This window comes from Saccoglossus kowalevskii, chromosome 10 (genome assembly GCF_978046115.1).
Source record: "Saccoglossus kowalevskii chromosome 10, keSacKowa6.1, whole genome shotgun sequence".
NCBI classification, from domain to species: Eukaryota; Metazoa; Hemichordata; class Enteropneusta; family Harrimaniidae; genus Saccoglossus; species Saccoglossus kowalevskii.
This window is the reverse complement of record NC_140650.1, coordinates 19,635,273-19,658,293: the sequence shown is the minus strand read 5'-3', so window position 1 is coordinate 19,658,293 and position 23,021 is coordinate 19,635,273. Positions and strand designations below refer to the sequence as shown.

At 34.5% G+C, this 23,021-nt stretch overlaps 1 protein-coding gene across 1 annotated transcript; it reads left to right on the top strand.

Moving 5' to 3' along the window:
* Positions 1-3,995: 3,995 nt before the first annotated feature.
* LOC146737937 (E3 ubiquitin-protein ligase TRIM71-like) lies at positions 3,996-20,564 on the top strand. The gene is made up of 3 exons (XM_085504622.1): positions 3,996-4,061; positions 17,640-18,140; positions 18,322-20,564. The coding sequence occupies exons 2-3, from the start codon at positions 17,654-17,656 to the stop codon at positions 20,562-20,564; spliced, it is 2,730 nt and encodes a 909-aa protein (XP_085360748.1). The 5' UTR covers positions 3,996-4,061; positions 17,640-17,653.
* Positions 20,565-23,021: the final 2,457 nt, after the last annotated feature.

Genomic DNA, 23,021 nt, shown 5'->3' with positions numbered 1-23,021 from the left:
AATCCACTACCCTTTTTCCGTGTGGAAATATTACAATATTATTACTGAATTATATTTCTAGTGTTATATTTTTTGTGTAACAAAACAACGTGTACCCCACTACCCCTTGTAACGGGTCAGGCATTTCCTGCCCATCTTTTAGGTGTGTGGAATAAAGTACGTTGTTTAAACCTTACTCGTGTAGCGTGTACTTGTTGTTTATGTCGCATATAAATTATATAACTGTCCTAAGTTTCGAATTATTAAAGGACCCAGTTCACAGGGGTGTTATTGGTGTCATTTGTTTGGGACAATTTGAAACCTTAGCTCAACCCAACTAGCACCCTGTGACATTGAACAAGAAATCGTGCCTTGGTTGGCATGTTGGACGATCCACCAGAAGTACGGTATAACACAGATAACGTCACCATTGAACTCCAGATTGAGAATTCACTCTCTGGTCGTCCTGGTGTCAGCTATAGTACTGTACAGCGTCCTCGTGATGTGAGCCACCCCTGGAAACCAAGCCGTCTGAAGTTTGTTGCCACGTTTGTTGCTGCAGTTCGACATTGTTACGTCCGGTATAGTACATCTGCCTTACACGCACAAACAGCCAGGTTTCAGTTTCCCCCGGCCTTACCTGCATATTTCGACCGCGGTTACGTTTATCGGAACCGTCTAAAATATTTAGGCAATGCAGTAATATTTAATTAGCCGATTTTGTGAAGCTATTTGTGTATTTACTGTCAAACTTTTGCTCTTTGTATTAAAGTGTGCGTACGCACATTGCAGTTAATTCAAATTTGGTGTCATTTAGTGCTGTGCGTGTATGATGAATGTGTTCGTTCCCTTATTTATAAATTCTCTATGGTTCTTAGATGTCCAATTGTTATTGGCCTGAGATCATTGTCGTCTTGTAACGATAACCATCTTAATGATTTTCAATGCCTTTATGGCCCGTGAAAAGAACCCACAACAAGTGTGATCTATATAGTTTAAGTTACACAAGTCACTGTTTGGCATTCCCATTCGCTTTGTATGAATTATTTCAGATTTAATACAAATATATATAGACCTCTTGACAATCACTACAGACTGATAAAAGTTGCAATTGATACTTCGCTAAATTGGTTAAAATGTGTTAAATATTATACAGATTTGTCCAATTGTTCTTAAAGCATTTGAACATATGTATTACAAATAAATGTAATGTAAATAGTCTTTATTTAGTGAAATTCACACTGGAAATTATATGAAATTGTATATTATATAAAATGTACCAACTTTACTGCAAATTGGAACATTTCGTTTTTAGAATATCATTTAGAATGAGTTTGAATGTTATTAATCTGTGATCTGAGAAATGGCTAATATGCTAAATTATTATACAAAATATCTGTCATCAAATTTCGATAGAATGGGCACTATTTAGAAATTACCAATCATGGAACGTACATGTACCACTGATTTTCAAGATTCTTTAAGTATATATATATGGGTCTTATTTACAGTCAAAATATGTATAAATTCAGGGTATAAATATCTGGCAGATTGTATCTGTCTAGGGTAGCCATTTTGAATAAATATGGATCTATATACAAGAATTTAAATTCTGCATAAATATCGTTGAACTGTTTCAATCAAGCCACAGTAAAATAAATGGTCACATTTATTCGGTATAATAATGGGTTGCAAAAATTGTATGATTTATTTTCAATATAAAAATGTACAAAAAGTTCAGTGGCACCCCCTACCTAGTGTTGATTGTGTGTGTTTTGTAGGGTCTCTAGATTAAATATTAGAAAATTAAAAATATGGAATGTTTATCTGGTATTGTCAAAATATTTTTTGCAAAGTTCCGATGATTTCCATTGGTTATGGGCATCTCTATACCATGTAATTGGATCAGAAAGTATATAATAACAACACCACAGAAACACACAGTACTCATACTGTACAAAGTCGTATCACCCTGGGCAATAATCTCACTATACTGTCTTCACCATATAACCTCGTAATAATAGGATTCATCAAATGTTATAACAATGGCTGCCAATAGGACATATTATGTAGTCTGGTTTGATAGATTTACAACATCTCGTATATAATAATTGCTTTAGTGGCCTCCGGTCAGCCATTTAAAACATAGTTTTATTAGAAAACTATAAACATTTTATCTCCGTAATTTGTACTGAATTTGTCAAGTTATTTTAAGATAATGTTTACATCCTTTCACATCAATATTTGCATACAAGCTTAGCTAGTAAAAAGTTATAAAGCACTTATATAATTAGAATTCTCTGTAGTCGGGCATAATGTTTTGTATTATTTCTTATGTATTCAAGACTAGAAAAAGTTTACATTTTGTTTGTGTAATGAAGACGTCTTTTAGTCATTGCGCCATCTAGCAGCGATAAGTGATAGTTTTTGTTGTTTCCAATATACTAGTAATCATAGTTTTTTGTTTTTTGAAGTATTATTTAGTTAATTATTATAGCATTTGTAATTTTATTGAGTAAAGATATTGATCAGTGAGAAGATCGACATAAGAAAGAGGATGGTCAAACCACAGTCCCTGTCAATCTGTCTATTTGATGGGAACCGTGCATAGACCCGAACCATGTGTTCTGTCGCAAAAACGTGCGAAGGCCAACTCCTGCGCAGAAAGTATGACAACCATAAGCAAGTCAAGACGTACAAAACCGTCTCTCCGTAAAAAGAAATCGACAAACGGACCAGAAAATCTGTAACATATGCACTCAATAAACACTGCAGCGACTGTGATAACGTTTGACCACAAAAGAATCATCGAAAAGTTACTGAAATATGCGTTTCGCAGAGGTGAACGTTCACTATTAAAGGGGAACTAAATAGAGCCTAATTTGGTGTTTGTATTTATCAAGTTATGTATATTGATTATAAATTTGAAAAAAAAAATAAAAAAAAATGATTATCTTCAGTTATGATGATTTAAATATGAGAAACCTTAAACCTGCGAAGGACTTCCGTTTGCGCCTTCTTGCCATAAAAAACGCCCTCATGAGGTATAAACAGGAAAGGTAACACAGCATGATGACGAAATAGTATCTGATTAAATATAAACAACTTAGGGAGCCATAGTTAGCTGGACTGGTGAATTGACTTCTAGTCTATATAATTTCGCTCCATTGAGAACACTTTTGATACCTCATTATGTATGCACATATATTATTATTTATTTTAACCATTCCTGTGGAAACCGAGGGCTTAAAGAATTCAATCAATGTATTTAGTACTTTCCATCAGCTGTACCTACCTTGTGCCTTTGTTGTTTCAGTATACCACGTAATCTTGCATATATATGTAGATGTTCCCGGGCAGTCAACTTATCATACAAGGCATCAAACTGTGGACAATATCCAATATGTTTGTACACCTGATGAATGTCTCTTGTAACATTACAAAGAATTTATGTTCATCAAGCATAAATGGAAATCTAACAAAATAACAATTTACAAGTTACAATACTGTAATTTTGAAATTGTTTTTGTTTAAATATAACCACACATGGATAATTAAATCTCACCGAAAAAGTATGGGTATGAGTACGGTATGTTGTCATTGCTGAAATAAATCTAACAAACTAACTAACTAACAAACAGATAAACAGATGTAGAAAAGGAAGATGGGAGGGAGTGACAGTCAAAACCCAATCAATAAGCATTTAGACTTTTGTGCAGAAACTAAATTTATATTTACATATGTATAAAAAAAATAACACACATTTGGCATAGAAAAACAAATCTCTTGCTCAAAACTAATGCAAGGACATTTGTAGTTTTTCTACCATCTACCACTTACACTCCCATAGTTTCTAATGGTTGATCCCTTAGTGTAAAAGAGAAGACTGTTTTACACTGTAACAACAACAAACAGAGAACTGCTTTATCAAGCAGTAACAGGCACATGTCAAAGGTCGCGGGTCACGTGAAAACTGTCACAAAGCCAGCTTTAAGTGAGTAGTTGCATACACAATACAAGTGAGAAGTTGTTTGACGTGACTGGTACAGGAACCTATGTAAGCTGTTGAATCTAAAATACAGGTAGGTAACAAGAACAGAGACTTTATAAAGGACATAATTTTTTTTTATAAATATGTTGACAGCGAGTTCAATGGGTAAGACCATTTTCATTTAACCATGCCTGGTGTTTTTGGCAGAAGTTCATATATATCGTATAAGGGTGGGTGTGAAAAACTATTTATTATACTGTGTGAACAGACTGAAATGTGCAACACATGCACCAGGGTATTCTTACATAGCAAATAAAGATTCAATTACTACATCTCACAAGAAACAAACATTTATGTTATCTCTAATTTATAATAACAAAAATATAAAATATGCATTGATTGCGAGAATTGTATTCAAAATATTTAACAATTGTCTGCACATACAAGGAAATACTTTACATAACAAAAGCAGCCATCTTGAAAAGTTAGTTCACAGGTTTGTGTCCTTAGAAACTTTAGCACTGTGTTGGTGGTTTATTTCTCTACAAAAAGTTGTCTTGATTTCTTAATTGTCGTGTAATAGCATTTCAAACAGGATTTTATATTTAACACTTATGATATCATAATCGTAGAATAAAAAAAAAATCGTATCCAGACAAAACCCTCTTAGCAAAACTTACAAATAGTGACAGTGATCATTTCTTATAATGTCTTGTTGCATTATACAACAGTTATGCAATGTGAAATACAAGAATAAGCCATACCAGTAATTACTATTTATTTATAATTAATCATCGTACATGGCCAACATGGGGCCCGGGGTACTCTGCCTTCAATAGTTGTGCATTTTAGGTGCTGGCAACAAACGCATGTCAACAAAACTGTAGTGTTGATAATATTCCAAAACAACTGATCAAATGTGACACTGCTACTTTAATATTAACAACCATAGATAATCAAGGAAAACAAGTTATTTCACTCCAGGTGGTTGAGGCACAGCAAAAAGGGTCAAAACATAAGTTTTCGTTTTAAAACTGCATCTGAACCAGTACTAAACAAAATGGTGGATTGTTTACCTGTATCCATGGAGATAAGCATCACCCGATGTGATTGGTAGATCACCAGTCAATAGTCTAAACGTAGTTGTTACCACCACCATTTATACCAAGTAATCCAAAACATTGAATGAAATGGTTACAACAGAAAAACAATAGAACTGTAATGCGAATATTTCTGACAAGAAGTTCTTCTAGTAAATCACTAAAGTGTCATAGTCATATAGAATAGTAATTTAGTGAGAACATAAATCAAAGAAAGCTTAACAAGAACTCCGGCATGCGTGTTCACTGCAATCCATTAAAAAAAGCCCAGGCAAAGAGGCAGGTTGAGTAAGTTCAGGTTCTGAGTACTCGCAAACTGTGTTCACTTGAAGAAAGCCTCACCTTTTACTCTGATTGTCTCTTCTGTAACACACTAATTGACTTCGAAATACGTGGAAGCTATTTCCCAGTAACTCCCATTGACTACAAAGGAGCATTATTGGCAACATGCAGAGATAGGCAAGATGCATGGGCCAACAATGTACGAGATAGAATTCTAAGTGTACATGACTTACCTGCTGCTGATGCTGTGTATCACCAGTTGCGAAGTGTCAATTTTCGTACTGGGAAGCAAATTCCTAAAAAGTACATGGCTAGGCAAAATGTTTCCAAAAGAAAGAAGATGGGTAGACCACATGATGAAGAAAGAACAAATGCATTTCTTGAAGTCGCACAGTTCCTTCAAGAAAATGGTGATGATCAAGTTACCATAAGTGATCTCATCGAGTTGATGGACAGATTCTTAGTGGACTCTGAAAGTACAGCATATAGTCATACACACATGAAGGCAGAACTTAACGAACATTTTGGCAATCAGATAATAATAACCGAAATTAATGGAAAGGCTAATATAGTCACTTTCAAGACAACTGCTGAGGCTGTTCTCCAAGAATGTCATGCCAGGAGAAGGACCCAGAGAAAGAAAAAACTAACATTATAGAAGCAGCTGCCAAGTTAATTAGAGATGATATAAAATCAATCGAAACGTGGAATGATACATACCCGCCCTCTAGTGTAACGGAATCGGAAGAAGAATGTCTTGCATTTGTACCAGAGCCTCTCAAGTGTTTTTTAAAAGAAAAATTTGTTGGGAAAGGCATTGAAGTGAAGCTGGCATCAGTTGGACAGGCGATTATACAAGCATCTCGTCCCAGAGTTCTACTTGCGCCACTCCAAATTGGTTTGGCAGTGCAGCTACATCACCATTTTTCATCACGTTTCCTAATAGACTCACTCCACCGTCATGGATTATGTAGTTCATACTTAGAGACACAATGATTTGGACAGAATGCAGCAATATATCAAGGGACAGACATATCTTCTCAAGTGAGTTTGTTCAGTATGCAGCAGACAATGTGGACTATAACATAACAATGTGGACTAGAACCTTGGATGGAAATGGTACATGGTATGGAGATAATATCTACTGTAACTCCAGGCACTAACCAAACCAACTATATTCCAAGTGAAAATGTTAGTCCAAAAGATATATATAAAACCACAGAACACATTCAAATACAGTTCCATGTAGTCGAAGGCCAGGGTATTGCTGAAGTGAAGTACAGGGATACAGTCCTCAAGGCAGCTAAAGATCCAACAGCAAATCTCGACATCATTTGGAAGACATCACTCTTGTTCGGTCCCTCTAGACTAGCTTGGTCAGGAATGATGCAGTTTGTCCATCATGGCAACCATCCTGGTAAATCATCAGTGGTATTCCTCCCAATGATTGATATGAGTTCAAGTGAAATCACATGTGTCTCCTCTACTCTTAAGTTTATCACTGATAATGCAGAGCTCTCACATTTGTAGTTGCTGCACCCATGGAAACCAATTTACATAAAATGGTTTTACGTCTGGGCGGATTGCATACTTAAATAAGTTTTCGTGGGAGCATTGCCCATCTAATGGCAGGTTCTGGTCTGGTAGATCTTCTGGAAATAATATATGCCCCAAAAGCAGTTGAGCAAATCGTTGCTGGTAAGGCCATTTCTAGGGCAGTACGAGCTCATTGACGCAGTTCTTAATGCATTAATTCTGTCCACTGCATTAGATGTATCTATTCCAGGCGATTCAGGTGAATCAAGTATCACAGATAGTACAGATGGTGATGGTGAGCAATGTCAAGGCATAGCATCGTCAGGTGAATTACACATCTCTAACTGCTAAGATCTAGAGGAAGCCAGGTAAATATATGATGAGTTGATGAAAGGGGATAAGTCAGCTGAGGAAACCAGTGCAGCTGAAGTTCTGGACAGGATCAAAGACCAGCTTCATAAACAGAAAGGATTAATGAAGAATAACAACACAGCTACACTATGGTTACAATACATGGAAATGGTGGACATCCTTAGAATGTTTTTCAAAGCTGAACGTATAGGAAACTGGGCTATACATCTCCAAGCTGTGTCAGAGATGCGTCCTTACCTAGCTGCCTCGGGACACAATTCATATACAAAATCAGCCAAATTGTATTTGCAATCCATGTCTAGCCTAGAGAATGATCACCCTGATATATACCAGAACTTTGAAGCTGGATTTCATGGAGTTAGAAGAAGTAATCGCCTGTGGCAGGCCTGTCCACAGATCTTATCATAGAGCAAGTATTGATGAAGAAGCATGAAAACGAGTGGTGGACTTACGAGAGGTAGGGGTATGACTGAACAACAGCGTCTTACTTGGCTACTGTCAACGCCTGCCTGTGCTGAAATCAACAGAGCAATGCAAGAGCTCACAGATGTAAAATATAGTACAGGTGAGCAAAACAAGGAGATGACCAAGGCAAGACAACTCCGTGATATGAAGGAAACATGCACCTTGCTGATTGTTTTAACTGACAGAAATCCATTTACTCCCCATATGGGTCTTCGGAATCATGACTGGTATGAATGCAGATAGCTATGTGAATGTGGATAGAGCTAAAATCATTGGAGGAAACATATTGGGATCCATGACTGGAGAATCAGTTGGTGAATTCAAATTCAAAAAGAGTAGTGACGTGATTACACTTGGTTCAAAGTCATCCATCAAAATTGATGGTCAGCAGATATAGGTGGACCTACAACTTCTGTTTCAACGCCTGATAATTGCTTGCAAAACATCTGATGATGTGGAAGGAATCTTCGAGTTTGAGCTATGTAGTTACCCAACAGCTCTATTTGATTCCTCGCTCATGCTGCAACAACCACAAAAGCCTTTACTTGCAGATGCTATATGGGGCAAGTTGCGTCCTGATGAAACAGACAGTTGGTGATATGCAAATTTGTAGATCCAACCAAGGTGTTTCATTCCTGTCAGGTTTTTATTTTAGATGTGACGGCCATGTTGGATTTATGCAAATGAAGCATCCGTCTACCAAGGAAACCATTTATTTACATCTATTCTGTACTGTACGATTCTGTTTAAAATTGTATTCTTAAACTTATTACTTATGCCACATAGAAGAGAAGCCGGAAGAGAAGTTACATTAAATAATTATATTATTGCGGCCATATTGGATTTATGCTAATTTTCATCTACCCAATCAACACATTTGGCACTCTCATACCTTCTCCAACTCAAAACAATACCATAGCATCCTGAATTTTTAAAATACCTCATCTAGAATTAAGGATATGTTATATTAGTTATATTTCCATGTTGTATTAATGTGTAAAACGGCCATTTTGAATATATGCAAATTAGGTATAATTCGGAAGTCTAGATTTTCCTCGACTTTTAGTATGTCAATCTAGATACTTTTCCGAAAAGCACTGTGAAGCAATTATTTCTGTTGCAATTTGTGATGGGTTGGCCCCCTTTTTTTGCTAGAATGACTGGACTAAAATGCTCATGTGGTACCAGGTTTTTTTTTCAACCAAGCTCCTGAAACCCTAGCAATGATTTGCCAAAGAATATTGCATCAGCAAAAGTTTTCATAAAAAACGAGGTTAAAGCACACCCTTAACAAATCAAATACACACTTTCCACACCGATTTCATAACATAAAAAAATTGTAATTAAAACAGTATTCACTATATTTAATTTATATTATTTGAAAAAATGGAATAATTTACAACAAATTTTAAATAAAATCAATTTGTATTACAAACCTGAGAATGTATAAAAACCATCATTTGCATGATTTGAGACTAGCTCAATTAAATTAAAAATTAAATTCATGGTTTTAGTACACAAATAAAAAAATTATGCATATTTAAAATTTCATACATATTTTTTTGTAAATACCTCACTTCATTTTTACAGATTTCAAACCTTATCTGTCTTACATGTATTAAATATATAAAAAAAATGCATATCATTGTATAATTATAATTGAAAATAAAGTTCAATTTCTCCAAATAAAATTTACAGTCTTATAATAAACAATTCAAAATCTGGTAAAAATTATATTCAGATTGAGTAGACATGATCAACTCAATAAATCACAATCCAATGTGATTTACTGTCTTCTCCCTAGCACAGTGTTCACTGTCATTGCTAAGAAACTAAACTAGGATAGACGAGTCATCTTCTGGTGGAAATGGTTGTAACATCAAATCATTCACTTCACCACTTGTATCAACCAAATGCTCAGTACCAGATGAAGGTGGCTCACTTTGTTGCTTAGCAAAGTTTATAAAAACCTAATAATAGAAACACAATATGTAAATGAGTGCAGTATGGTTTGTAGGGTTTGAGTTGATTTGTAGACAAATTTCCTCAACTGATGAATTCCCATCATGATTTAAGAATAAACAAGACATATTTATAGTGGTTAATTCCACAATAAATATAATGATATTTCTGTTAAAAACTTACATCATCCAGTGTGGTTTGTCTAACAGAGTAATCTTCAATGTCAATGCTTTGTTTCATAACTTCAAGTTGTGAAAATATGGCACTCAACGACAATTCACTTGATTTCAAATCAAACTGTATAATATTATAACGAGTTTCCTGTAAAGAATAACACCAAATCACAACACCCTTCTACAAGTTTTATTTTCATGCAACTAGTCAGTGTATGTTTGACTCTCTTCTCAATTGAACAACCTAATTACTAGCACAAGCAGTCTGCAAAACTCAACTTGCTGGAGAGAGTATCATTTTTAAGGATTTGTTTCAAACAATCAGGTACAGTTATATGCAAATCAGCTAATCAATATGCATACAATAATTTAAAATACATAAAAAATTGTTATTTTTAGTGAAGTTTGGATCAAATTAACATCATTTTCCATTACCTAAAACGAACACGAACACGTTTAAAAGATTCGATGAAAACAGCTTAATATGTGGGTTAATTTTGTACCAAATTTAAATAAATTGGCATTCATTTTTACAAAAAAACAACAATCTTGCCATTTTTGAGATATCTGTTCACCATACCTTACAGACAGCATGTGGAAATTCCTGACTGAAATAGTCAAGCACAATTTGTAGTTGAAACGTTTCTTTATTGAGTACAACAGTGACTGTATACCCATTGCCATATGTATCTTTGATATGCTGTAAACTACCAAAGCACTTCAGCTGTCCATTCACCATAATAGCAACCTGGTTACATAGATGTTCACATTCTTCCATACTAAAACACACAATACAAACATGAAGATTTTACTGATTTTGGTGATTCATGACAGACAAATCATTATTGATAACATCCATTATAGGTACCTATACTTACTTAATCACAGGTGCAGTGCAAATAATAAAAGTGCGTTTTATTAATTTATTTAGATTGATGAGAAGGCTCATACACTAACTTTCAGTGAAATAATACAGAACATATCGCATAGTTTGAGACACACCTTTTATATTGTATACAATGTATGCTACACGAAAGGTTGTCTAAAGCTTCCAGGTTTCTATGCTGATAAGTACAGAATACAATAAACATGTTGAATATATCTAATTATTATTCAATCATTCTTGGTTGAGATTTTAACAATTTTAGTGAATTGCAGCTATAATTTATTTACTAAAACACTGTCACATATAATAGAAATGACCACCACATTAGCATAAATTACAGTCTGATTGAAAATATGATGTAGGTAGAGGACTCTAGTTTCTGGTGTACATAGCTCTAACTGCTACCAACTACATATGCTCATCAAGTTTAACAGCTTTCCTTTTGTGAGATTTAATTGTCCACCAATTAAAGCTAGTCTTACTAAAACAGGCTATGTTGTATGTGGTCGGTAACACAAGCTCTGATTGGCTGATGATCATATAATGCTTTGAATAAGCATGTAGTTAAAGCCTTGTACACCAAAGACTATAAACCATGAATTGTATATTAAAAGTGACCATATAGCCTCCACTTCTGTCACAATTTAACAATCCTTGTTGCTCTGATTAATATGTAACACCTTAAATATAATATAGTACAGTCAAAAATACTATAAGTTGTTTTTTTGCAATTTGATGATTTTATGGCGTTCACGAGGACAACATTTGCAAAAGTGACTGTAAAGCAATTTTTATCACCTTGTGAAAATATTTGTCTCATAAAATTAAAAGCGCTTCATAATATTTAGATGAATAATAAATACCTATGTGATGTTAGTACCACTGATCTACCACTTCGAATAATATCTAATATTATTTTCCAGAGGAAACGTTTAGACTGTGGATCCATACCGGTAGTCGGCTCATCCTAATAATGACAAAGTTAAAACTGAATTAGAGTTTGAAAATTCAGTGGATTTTGTCAGTACAATATTGGTCACAATATAAACAATTCATAACAAAAAATAATTTATATCAATAATATTTTCCCACTTTTGAAATCAACTTTGATAAATGACTAAAATTAGTGAACTGAAACATGCACAAAATCACAATATTTATTATTTTATTATTAGAAAAAGACTAATCATGTGTTCAAATTATGCCAAGTTTGAGTGGGCCAAAAGATGCATGATTTGAATACAGCATATTTTAGGACCAAATGGGCATGTCAGCCATCTTGATTGGACATGTTCAAGAATGATGAATAAATTAATGAACAGATTGGATCTGAAAAAAACTGTTTTGATCACATCACAGTAAAAACACAATTATGTAATGTTTTCAAAACTCACCATGTATAATACTGTTGGATTACCAATCAGAGCAATAGCAGTTGATAGTTTACGTTTATTTCCTCCACTGTATGTTTGTGAAGGTTTATCTGCATACTGTAGCAGGTCTAATTTGCATAAAGTCCACTCCACCACCTACAATACAAACATTAAGAAGTTATAAGTGTCAAATGTTTTCTCATAAATTATATCTCCTCTTCATATATTGCCCAGCTTCAATGTTCATTATCTATGCACATATATAATTCCACTTCATTGTGAACACTTTGATGCCTCATTATCTATGTGCATGGATAATTCCACTCTATTGTGAACATTTTGATGCCTCATTATCTATGTGCATATATAATTCCACTCCATTGTAGACACTTTGATGCCTCATTATCTATGTACATATATGATTCAACTTCATTGTTGACTCTTTGATGCCTCATTATCTATGTGCATGGTAATTCCACTCCATTGTGAACATTTTGATGCCTCATTATCTATGTGCATATATAATTCCACTCCATTGTGGACACGTTGATGCCTCATTATATATGTACATATATAATTCTACTCCATTGTGGACATTTTGATGCCTCATTTTCTATGTGCATATATAATTCCACTCCATTGTAGACACTTTGATGCCTCATTATCTATATGCATATATAATTCCACTCCATTGTGGACACTTTGATGCCTCATTATCTATGTGCACATATAATTCCACTCCATTGTAGACACTTTGATGCCTCATTTATCTATGTGCATATATAATTCCATTTCGTTGTGGACATTTTGATGCCTCATTATCTATGTGCATATATAATTCCACTCCATTGTAGACACTTCGATGCCTCATTATCTATGTGCATATATAATTCCATTCCAGTGTGGACACTTTGATGCCTTATTATCTATCTGCATATATAATCCCACTCCATTGTGGACACTTTGATGCCTCATTATCTATGTGCATATATAATTCCATTCCATTGTAGACACTTTTGATGCCTCATTATCTATGTGCATATATAATTCCACTCCATTGTGGACACTTTTGATCCCTCATTATCTATGTGCATATATAATTCCACTCCATTGTGGACATTTTGATGCCTCATTATCTATGTGCATATATAATTCCACTCCATTGTGCACACTTTGATCCCTCATTATCTATGTGCATATATAATTCCATTCCATTGTGGACACTTTTGATGCCTCATTATCTATGTGCATATATAATCCCACTCCATTGTGGACACTTTGATGCCTCATTATCTATGTGCATATATAATTCCACTCCATTGTGGACACTTTGATGCCTCATTATCTATGTGTATATATAATCCCACTCCATTGTGGACACTTTGATGCCTCATTATTTATGTGCATATATAATTCCACTCCATTGTGGACACGTTGATGCCTCATTATCTATGTGCATATATAATTCCACTCCATTGTGGACACTTTGATCCCTCATTATCTATGTGCATATATAATTCCACTCCATTGTAGACACTTTGATGCCTCATTATCTATGTGTATATATAATTCCACTCCATTGCGGACACTTTGATGCCTCATTATCTATGTGCATATATAATTCCACTCCATTGTGGACACTTTGATGCCTCATTATCTATGTGCATATATAATTCCACTCCATTGTGGACACTTTGATGCCTCATTATCTATGTGCATATATAATCCCACTCCATTGTGGACACTTTGATTCCTCATTATCTATATGCATATATAATCCCACTCCATTGTGGACAATTTGATGCCTCATTATCTATATGCATATATAATTCCACTCCATTGTGGACTCTGTGATGCCTCATTATCTATGTGCATATATAATCCTACTCCATTGTGGACACTTTGATGCCTCATTATCTATGTGCATATATAATTCCACTCCAATGTGGACACTTTGATGCCTCATTATCTATGTGCATATATAATCCCACTCCGTTGTGGACATTTTGATGCCTCATTATCTATGTGCATATATATTCCCACTCCATTGTGGACACTTTGATGTCTCATTATCTATGTGCATATATAATTCCACTCCATTGTGGACACTTTGATGCCTCATTATCTATGTGCATATATAATTCCACTCCATTGTGGACTCTGTGATGCCTCATTATCTACATGCATATATAATTCCATTCCATTGTGGACACTTTGATGCTTCATTATCTATATGCATATATAATCCCACTTCATTGTGGACACTTTGATGCCTCATTAGCTATGTGCATATATAATTCCACTCCATTGTGGACACTTTGATGCCTCATTATCTATGTGCATATATAATTTCAAATTTCACTCCACTGGAGACACTTTTGATGCCTTATTTATCTACGTGCATATATAATTCCACTCCATTGTGGACACTTTGATGCCCCATTATCTACATGCATATATATTTCCATTTCATTAGGTACACTTTTGATGTCTCATTATGTATGCCCATTTATAATTCCAGACCTTCAGGCAAAAGAGTTTATTTTAACCATTCATTCAATAATTCAATTAATGTATTTAGTACTTTCCATCACATGTACCTACCTGGTGCCTTTGTTGTTTTTGTATACCACGTAATCTAGCATATAGGTGTAGATGTTCCCGGGCAGTTAACTTATCATACAAGGCATCAAACTGTGGACAGTATCCAATATGTTTGTACACCTGATGAATTTCTCTTGAAACACTACAAAGAAATGTAGAATAGATTCCTTTTTAAACAAATAATGACTTTCACAGTGAATCTTTAATTCAATTATACAGATATATAGCACACCAAGCATAAATAGAAATCAACAATAAGAATTATTGATGTACAATATGGCTGCCTGTTAACAAATCCTGAAAAAAATGAATGTGTCTCAGTTAGCCAACAGCCAGGTACTGTTAATCTACCAAGTTTAATATGACTGGTTCTGTGCCATTTTGGGTCATGCAGATATGGCTAAATCTGATTTAACAAGCCATGCATGGCACATTCCCCGTTAGTTGTGTTTATAGTGATATAGCTGGAATAAAACATGTCAGGAGTATGATTATTAACATTAAAATTATTGACATTTGTATCTGATCATCAAACGAGTACTTGTTCATATTGAGAGATTATGCTCTGGAACAGTACTAATTAAAACAAAATCAGCCATTTTGAATAAATGTATATATCTATAACATTATGTATAATGAATATATAAAATTTGAACATAATCAGTCAAAGCATGTCAGAGATATGACTCTAGAAGCCCATTCATTAAAACAAAATGGCCGCCAGTCAGCCATTTTGAATCCCGTCTGAAAAATAAAATGACGTGCATCAGGATCTCGTAATGTCTAATGTATGTACCAAGTTTGAAGAAAATGCGAAATGCTTGATTTTGATGACTTTTCAGTACAAAAATTGCTGCCATTCGGTCATCTTGAATCAGATCGTGAAACAAATTGATGTACGATTATATATAATATTATGTATGATGTATATTGAAGTTAGAATGTAATTAGTCCAGGCATGTCTAAGATACAGGTCCACGGATATGCACGGATGGACGCACAGAGGTGCAATCCATAAGTCCCCGTTTTGCTGTTTTTTCTATCATCTAGACTTCCCCCCATAGTTTATAATGGTTGACTCCTTGCTATCCAGGATTCGATCTACACTGTACCAACAAAACACTTGAGTGGTAAGCGATCAAAGTTCACCTGACATATAAAGCCCAGTCTTCTACCAGTATGTCCACATACGTCATACAAGTAGGACATTGTCTGTCGTGACTGATACAGGAACCTATATACGCTTGTAAGCTTTTGAATCTAAAACACAGGTAGGTAACAAAAACAGAGGCTTAATACTTTTTACAAACTTGTAGACAGCAAGTACAATAAGAAAGATGGTTTTTATATTTAACTATTTTTCAGCAGACATTAGTACACAGTGAGTGGGTGTGGAAAACTATATAAATCTTATACCATGTGTACAGACTGAATAATTAATATTTATGTTATCTCTAATTTATAACATATGCATTGATTGTGAGAATCAAATTCATAATATCTAAGAATTGTCTGCACTTACAAGGAAATACTTTACATAACTAAAGCAGCCATCTTGAAAAGTTACCAGTAGTTCAAAAGTTTGTGACCTGTAAAATTTTAGCACTGTACTGTGCTGGTGGCTTATTTCTCTACAAAAAGTTGTCTTGTTTTTTTAATTGTCGTGTAACAGCATTTCAAACAAGATGTTAAATTTAACACTTCTGATAACATAATCCAAGAATAAAAAAATGATATCCAAACAAAACCCCTTAGCGAAACGTAAATGTTGTGACACTTGGTAATAAATAAAACAGACATGGACATTTTGTATAGTTTTTTGTTGCGTCCCATGTGGGATATTATGGCAAAACCATTTTTAGTCTGTATAAAGTTCATATGAGTACTAGTTTGTAGGCCAGTCATACAAGTTAACTGGTGCATCTATTATTTCTATTATTATAATACCCTTAGAATGTTAATTGTAAATAGTATTTATAAAAAGCACTTATAAAGTATGTTATCGATAACATTCATGATTGCTAGTGAAAATATAAGTAAATCTTTGTTTGTAAACACACAGCACCTCCCCCCACTTGGGGGATCCCATTTGAGTTTTCCATTCAATCAATGTTTTTGTGTAGACTTTTGCCAATCAGAGCAAAGTTCAGCTACACACGATACGTAATGTTACTCTCTCCCTTTGTTTTCATTGTTAGTTCCATTTCTTCAACATATTGAGGAGATTATAATTAATTATAAGTATAGTTTTAATTTTGAATCCGATTTGTAAAAGCAATCATCTTTGTACCAATTAAGTTACATGGATTGAAATAAGAGTTCCTTTTTGAACAATTCCAGCATAACTTAAGGCTCGATTATTAAATGCCCATGGATCTAATTCTAGACCATTATATAATTCATTATAGAATTTTCATCATTTTGTGATTTCCCAACATTATGATAATGGAATGTGTGCATTTAAAATTCTTTGATCAATGAACACATGTGCAGGACTAGTATATAATCTGCTTTCACCAGAGATACAAACACTAAAAGTGAGTTAGTATATGGCATATATGATTTCACTTCAGATTCTATAATATTAGACATGGATTGAAATAAGAGTTCCTTTTTGAACAATTCCAGCATAACTTAAGGCTCGATTATTAAATGCCCATGGATCTAATTCTAGACCATTATATAATTCATTATAGAATTTTCATCATTTTGTGATTTCCCAACATTATGATAATGGAATGTGTGCATTTAAAATTCTTTGATCAATGAACACATGTGCAGGACTAGTATATAATCTGCTTTCACCAGAGATACAAACACTAAAAGTGAGTTAGTATATGGCATATATGATTTCACTTCAGATTCTATAATATTAGACTTACTCCACTTGTGTTATTTTAACATTATATATTACAGACTATTGTCAAATCATGGCTGTAGCTGCCTTTGATGTAGTAGATGCTGGTGCTGTCTTGGCAGAGATTAATGAAGACTTCCTGTGTTGTGCCATATGTCTAGAGCGGTATTCAGCCCCAAAGATACTACCATGTCAACATACATTTTGTAAGAAGTGTCTAGTACAACTAGCTGAGAAAGGAGTAGCCAATACCTTCATGTGTCCAACCTGTAACAGGTCAGTAAAGGTACCCATCAACGATCTGCAGTCTAACTTCTTCATGAGCTCACTTCTAGACAAGATACCCGAGAAACTGGTAGCTGGTACCCCTAAAGTGTGTGAATTGTGTGAAGAAAATGAAGTCACCTCTATCTGTGTTGAATGCCAACAGTACTCCTGTACATCTTGTACTAGAGTACATAAAAAAACCAAGGCAACACAATCTCATCGGCTTCTATCGCTTGACGAATATCAAGAGACAAAGAACAATAAACCATTTGCTGTACAGCCGATACAATACTGCAATGTGTGCATTTAAAATTCTTTGATCAATGAACACATGTGCAGGACTAGTATATAATCTGCTTTCACCAGAGATACAAACACTAAAAGTGAGTTAGTATATGGCATATATGATTTCACTTCAGATTCTATAATATTAGACTTACTCCACTTGTGTTATTTTAACATTATATATTACAGACTATTGTCAAATCATGGCTGTAGCTGCCTTTGATGTAGTAGATGCTGGTGCTGTCTTGGCAGAGATTAATGAAGACTTCCTGTGTTGTGCCATATGTCTAGAGCGGTATTCAGCCCCAAAGATACTACCATGTCAACATACATTTTGTAAGAAGTGTCTAGTACAACTAGCTGAGAAAGGAGTAGCCAATACCTTCATGTGTCCAACCTGTAACAGGTCAGTAAAGGTACCCATCAACGATCTGCAGTCTAACTTCTTCATGAGCTCACTTCTAGACAAGATACCCGAGAAACTGGTAGCTGGTACCCCTAAAGTGTGTGAATTGTGTGAAGAAAATGAAGTCACCTCTATCTGTGTTGAATGCCAACAGTACTCCTGTACATCTTGTACTAGAGTACATAAAAAAACCAAGGCAACACAATCTCATCGGCTTCTATCGCTTGACGAATATCAAGAGACAAAGAACAATAAACCATTTGCTGTACAGCCGATACAATACTGCAATGTCCACACAGATAACCAGTTGAAGTACTACTGTGATACCTGTCAGACACCTATATGTTTGGAGTGTACAATCATAGATCATAAAGTACACCAACACAGATATATTAAAGAGGTGGCGGATGAGTATTCCGAAGAATTAAAAGTGAAGATCAGGAAGTTGAAAGTGAAAGCAGATGAAGCCGAGACAAGTAAAAAGTCAGCTAAGGCAGCCTGTGAGAAACTGAAAACCTATTGTAAAGAAGAAGAAGCAAAAATAAACAAGAAAACATATGAAATCTTGGAAGATCTGAGAAGACAAATGGAAGTAGTTAAGCAAAAGAAGGAGAGATTGGTGGATCAGTTAAAGATAAAATACACAGCTAGAGTGAAGAATATAGAAATCAAAGTTGATGAACTGGAGATGAAACATGGGAACATAGTCAGTACTTGCAGCTACCTAGAGACACTGGTGCAACATGGGAATCCCGGACAGATCTTGAGTGCCAAACAAGTTTATCAACAACGAATTGATGGGTTGATTACCATGGAAACTAAACCACAACTTCTTCCTGATGTAATAGAGTTCAAACCTCATCAAGGGAGAGATGTTGTAGGAATGCTGGCAACAAACGCATGTCAACAAAACTGTAGTGTTGATAATGTCCCAAAACAGCTGATCAAAGGTGACATTGCTACTTTAATGGTAACAACCAGAGATAATCAAGGAAAACAAGTCATTCCACGTCAGGTGGTTAAGGCTAGAGTAACAAAACCTGATGGATCAAGTGACGATATCAAAGTACAGGATAACAATGATGGAACACACACAGTGATGGTACATGGAGAAATAGATGGGAAATATAAAGTGTCAGTGACAATAGACAATCAGCCAACACCAGGAACACCTGCACAGATCCATGTCATTAAAGGATTGGTGAAGACCATTGGTAAAGAGGGCAGTGGAAAAGGGGAGTATAATAAGCCAGTTGGTGTTACAATAGATAGGAATGGTGACATTGTTACAGCTGACAGGGGTAATAAAAGACTACAAATTACAGACAAGGATGGAAATTATAAAAATATTACAAAAATTGAAAAAATTATTCCAGTTGATGTGTGCATATTTAATGACAAATACTACATGGTAGATTATGATAATAAACAAGTTGTTATCAGTGATATGAATGGTCATGTGATCAAAGAATTCAGTGAAAACATGAAGCATCCTCAACGCATTGCTGTTAGACCTGCTGATGGTATGGTGTATGTATCTGATTGGAATGGGTTAGTTTACGAGAAAACGAATAAACATGGTCACTGGATAAGAAAATACACAACAAATGGAGATTACATCAAATCATTTGGAGGTTATGGAAGTAATCCAGGACAATTTAAAGGGCCATCTTTCATGGCTGTAGACAATCAAGGATTGCTATTTGTAGGTGACTATAACAATAACCGCATACAAGTCTTCAATACAGATGATGAGTACATGTATTCATTCAAGTGTTCAGGTAAAGGAGATGGTCAGATATACGCACCACGTGGCATAGCTATTGATAATGAGGGATATGTATATGTAGCTAGTAGTAATAATAAGCTACAAAAGTTTGATAGAAGTGGTCGTTTCATCTGCCGTATTGATAAGAACACTGATGGACTGAATAGACCAGGAGGTGTAGCAGTAACTGACGATGTACCATGTAGAGTGGTTGTAGCTGACCTTGATAACAACTGTGTTAAAATCTTTGCACAGTAATTACAGTATCTGATTTTGATCACTACAGACTGATAACAATTGCAATTGATACTTTGCTTCGAATCACAAAGCAGCTTAAAATGTAGTAATTTGACATAATTGAAAGTGAAGGATAATATATATTATACAGATTTGTCCAATTGTTGTCAAGCATTTGAACAGATGTATTTAGGAATAACATGTCAATGTAATGTAAATAGTCTTTATTTAGTAAAATTCATACTGGAAATTATATTAAGTGTTGGACACTGAAAATGAACCAACTTCACTGCAAATAAGAACATTTTGATTTTAGGTTATCATTTAGAATGAGTTTGTATATATTAGCCATTACGATCATTCAATTATTATACCGGTACATCTGTCATATATATACTTATTTACTGTTCAAATAGGTATAAATTCAGGGTATAAATATCTGTCAGATTGTAGTCATTTCAGTGTGGAAATATATATATATACAAAAATCGAAATCCTGTGTAATTATTGTTGAATTGTTTCAATCATGCCCTAGCCACATATGTTTCATTTCGACCAGGCAAATATACACAGTAAAAAAGGGTTGCCTTTAAATAGTATAAATCTGGGTTGTGTAGGGTCTCTACATTCGACAATGTAAATTAAAAATATAAAAGGCATATTCAAGATGTTACAGCATCTTACACCATGTAATTGGATTAGGAAGATGAATAATATGGTGTCTTCGAAGACGCCACAAATACGGTACTCAGAATGTACACATTTGTATCAACCTGTGCTACATGAGCAATATTGTCGTTATAAGGCCTCCAGCCAGCCATTTAAAAGAAAGCTATAGAGATTTTAATTCCATAATTTGTACTGTATTTGTCAAGTTATTTTAAGATATAATCATATGTTTACATCCTTCCACATCAATATTGCCTTACATACATAGCTAGTGAGAAAGTTATAAAACATTTTTATAATCAGAAGTCTCTGTAATCAGGCAGGATTCCTGTATTATTAGTTTACATTTTGGTTGCAAAATAAGAAAACTGAGCAATGCTAAGTTAACATATATGGAGGAATGTGGTTGATTTTGTTGTTTGTACAAATCCTGTATTTTACAGCATGAATAATGAAAAATAATACACAAGAAAGTGATATTTAAAATAAAAATATACATAAAAACAAAAATAATAATTTTGCAATGTTTAAAGTGCTGTGCAGTCGTTGTGCAGCGCATTTTTGAATTCTATGTAAATAACAAACTTATTTACATGTGTTGTATACATTGCTATGGGTCCCATATCAAACACAACATTGTAGCGCTTTAATCTTTTCATCACCCCTAGACTTTCTTGCCCAAATGTTTGCTGCACTTTTTTTTTATATATTCCTCAATATTTCTTGAAATGAACCCTAATTTTGGAGTCAACAGAAAAATTTGAGTTAAGTTTTAAATTTAGCTATTTTTGTCCCAATCTTCTGAAGCAAAGTGCAGACCATAAACACAATTCTGTGAATTTGCGATGAAAAAAGGGAACTGGTGGTCAAAAGGTTAAACTACCTTGCATGTGCTGCACAATGACAACATTTTGGTTAAAGGGATTACAAATATGCAAATTAGTAATGGTTTCAGCAACATTGTTGCAAGAAAGTATCAGAGTGGAGCAAATGGTTAATTGGTTGTGTTAATGAGTTTTGGGAGAAGACATTTACGGTTAAAATCTTAAATTATCAATACCATCCCAAACCGTTCTCTCTAAACTACCATCATGTTAATTTAAATAGTACTGTACAGATCAGACTAAGTCCCTGTCAGCATGAATAAAAATGTAATCTTATCATGGACAAGAGTTCTGTGAGATTATTTCTAGAATTCCTTCCAGAATTCAGAAAGAATAATAATATATAAGATGTTGTCTGTATTAAAACAGACTGAACTAAAACAAGTAATTGCTGCATTAGATAGTCCCCATGAATTCCCAAGTTTAAGAAATGTATAAAGTTTGCATTTCACTAAAACAAAATGGCCAGCCATTTTGAGTCTGATCTGACAAACAAAGTAACATGCATTAAGGTCCCATAAAGTTCAAGGTACAAAACAAGTTTGAATGTCTATACATGACCAAGATCCAGATCCGGAATTGCAATAATGCTTAATTTTGATGAATTTTCAATATTGAAATAACCATCTTGAACTGTCCAATGATTACATGTGCATATGTGTGTATTGAAAAGATGTACATCTAAATTCTGGAAATGTTTGGTCAGGAAATGTCTGAGATATAGCTCTAGAACCAAAAATTGTTAAAACAAAATGGCCACCAGGCAGCCATTTTGATTCATATCTGAAAAACAGAAAAACTTTCATCCAGGTCCCATGATGTTTGTATCAAGTTTGAGCAAAATCCGTCCATATACTATTAAGATTTGATTCCAGAAATGCTTGATTTGACACAAGGTGTGTCTGGTGGCATGATTTGGCCCCTA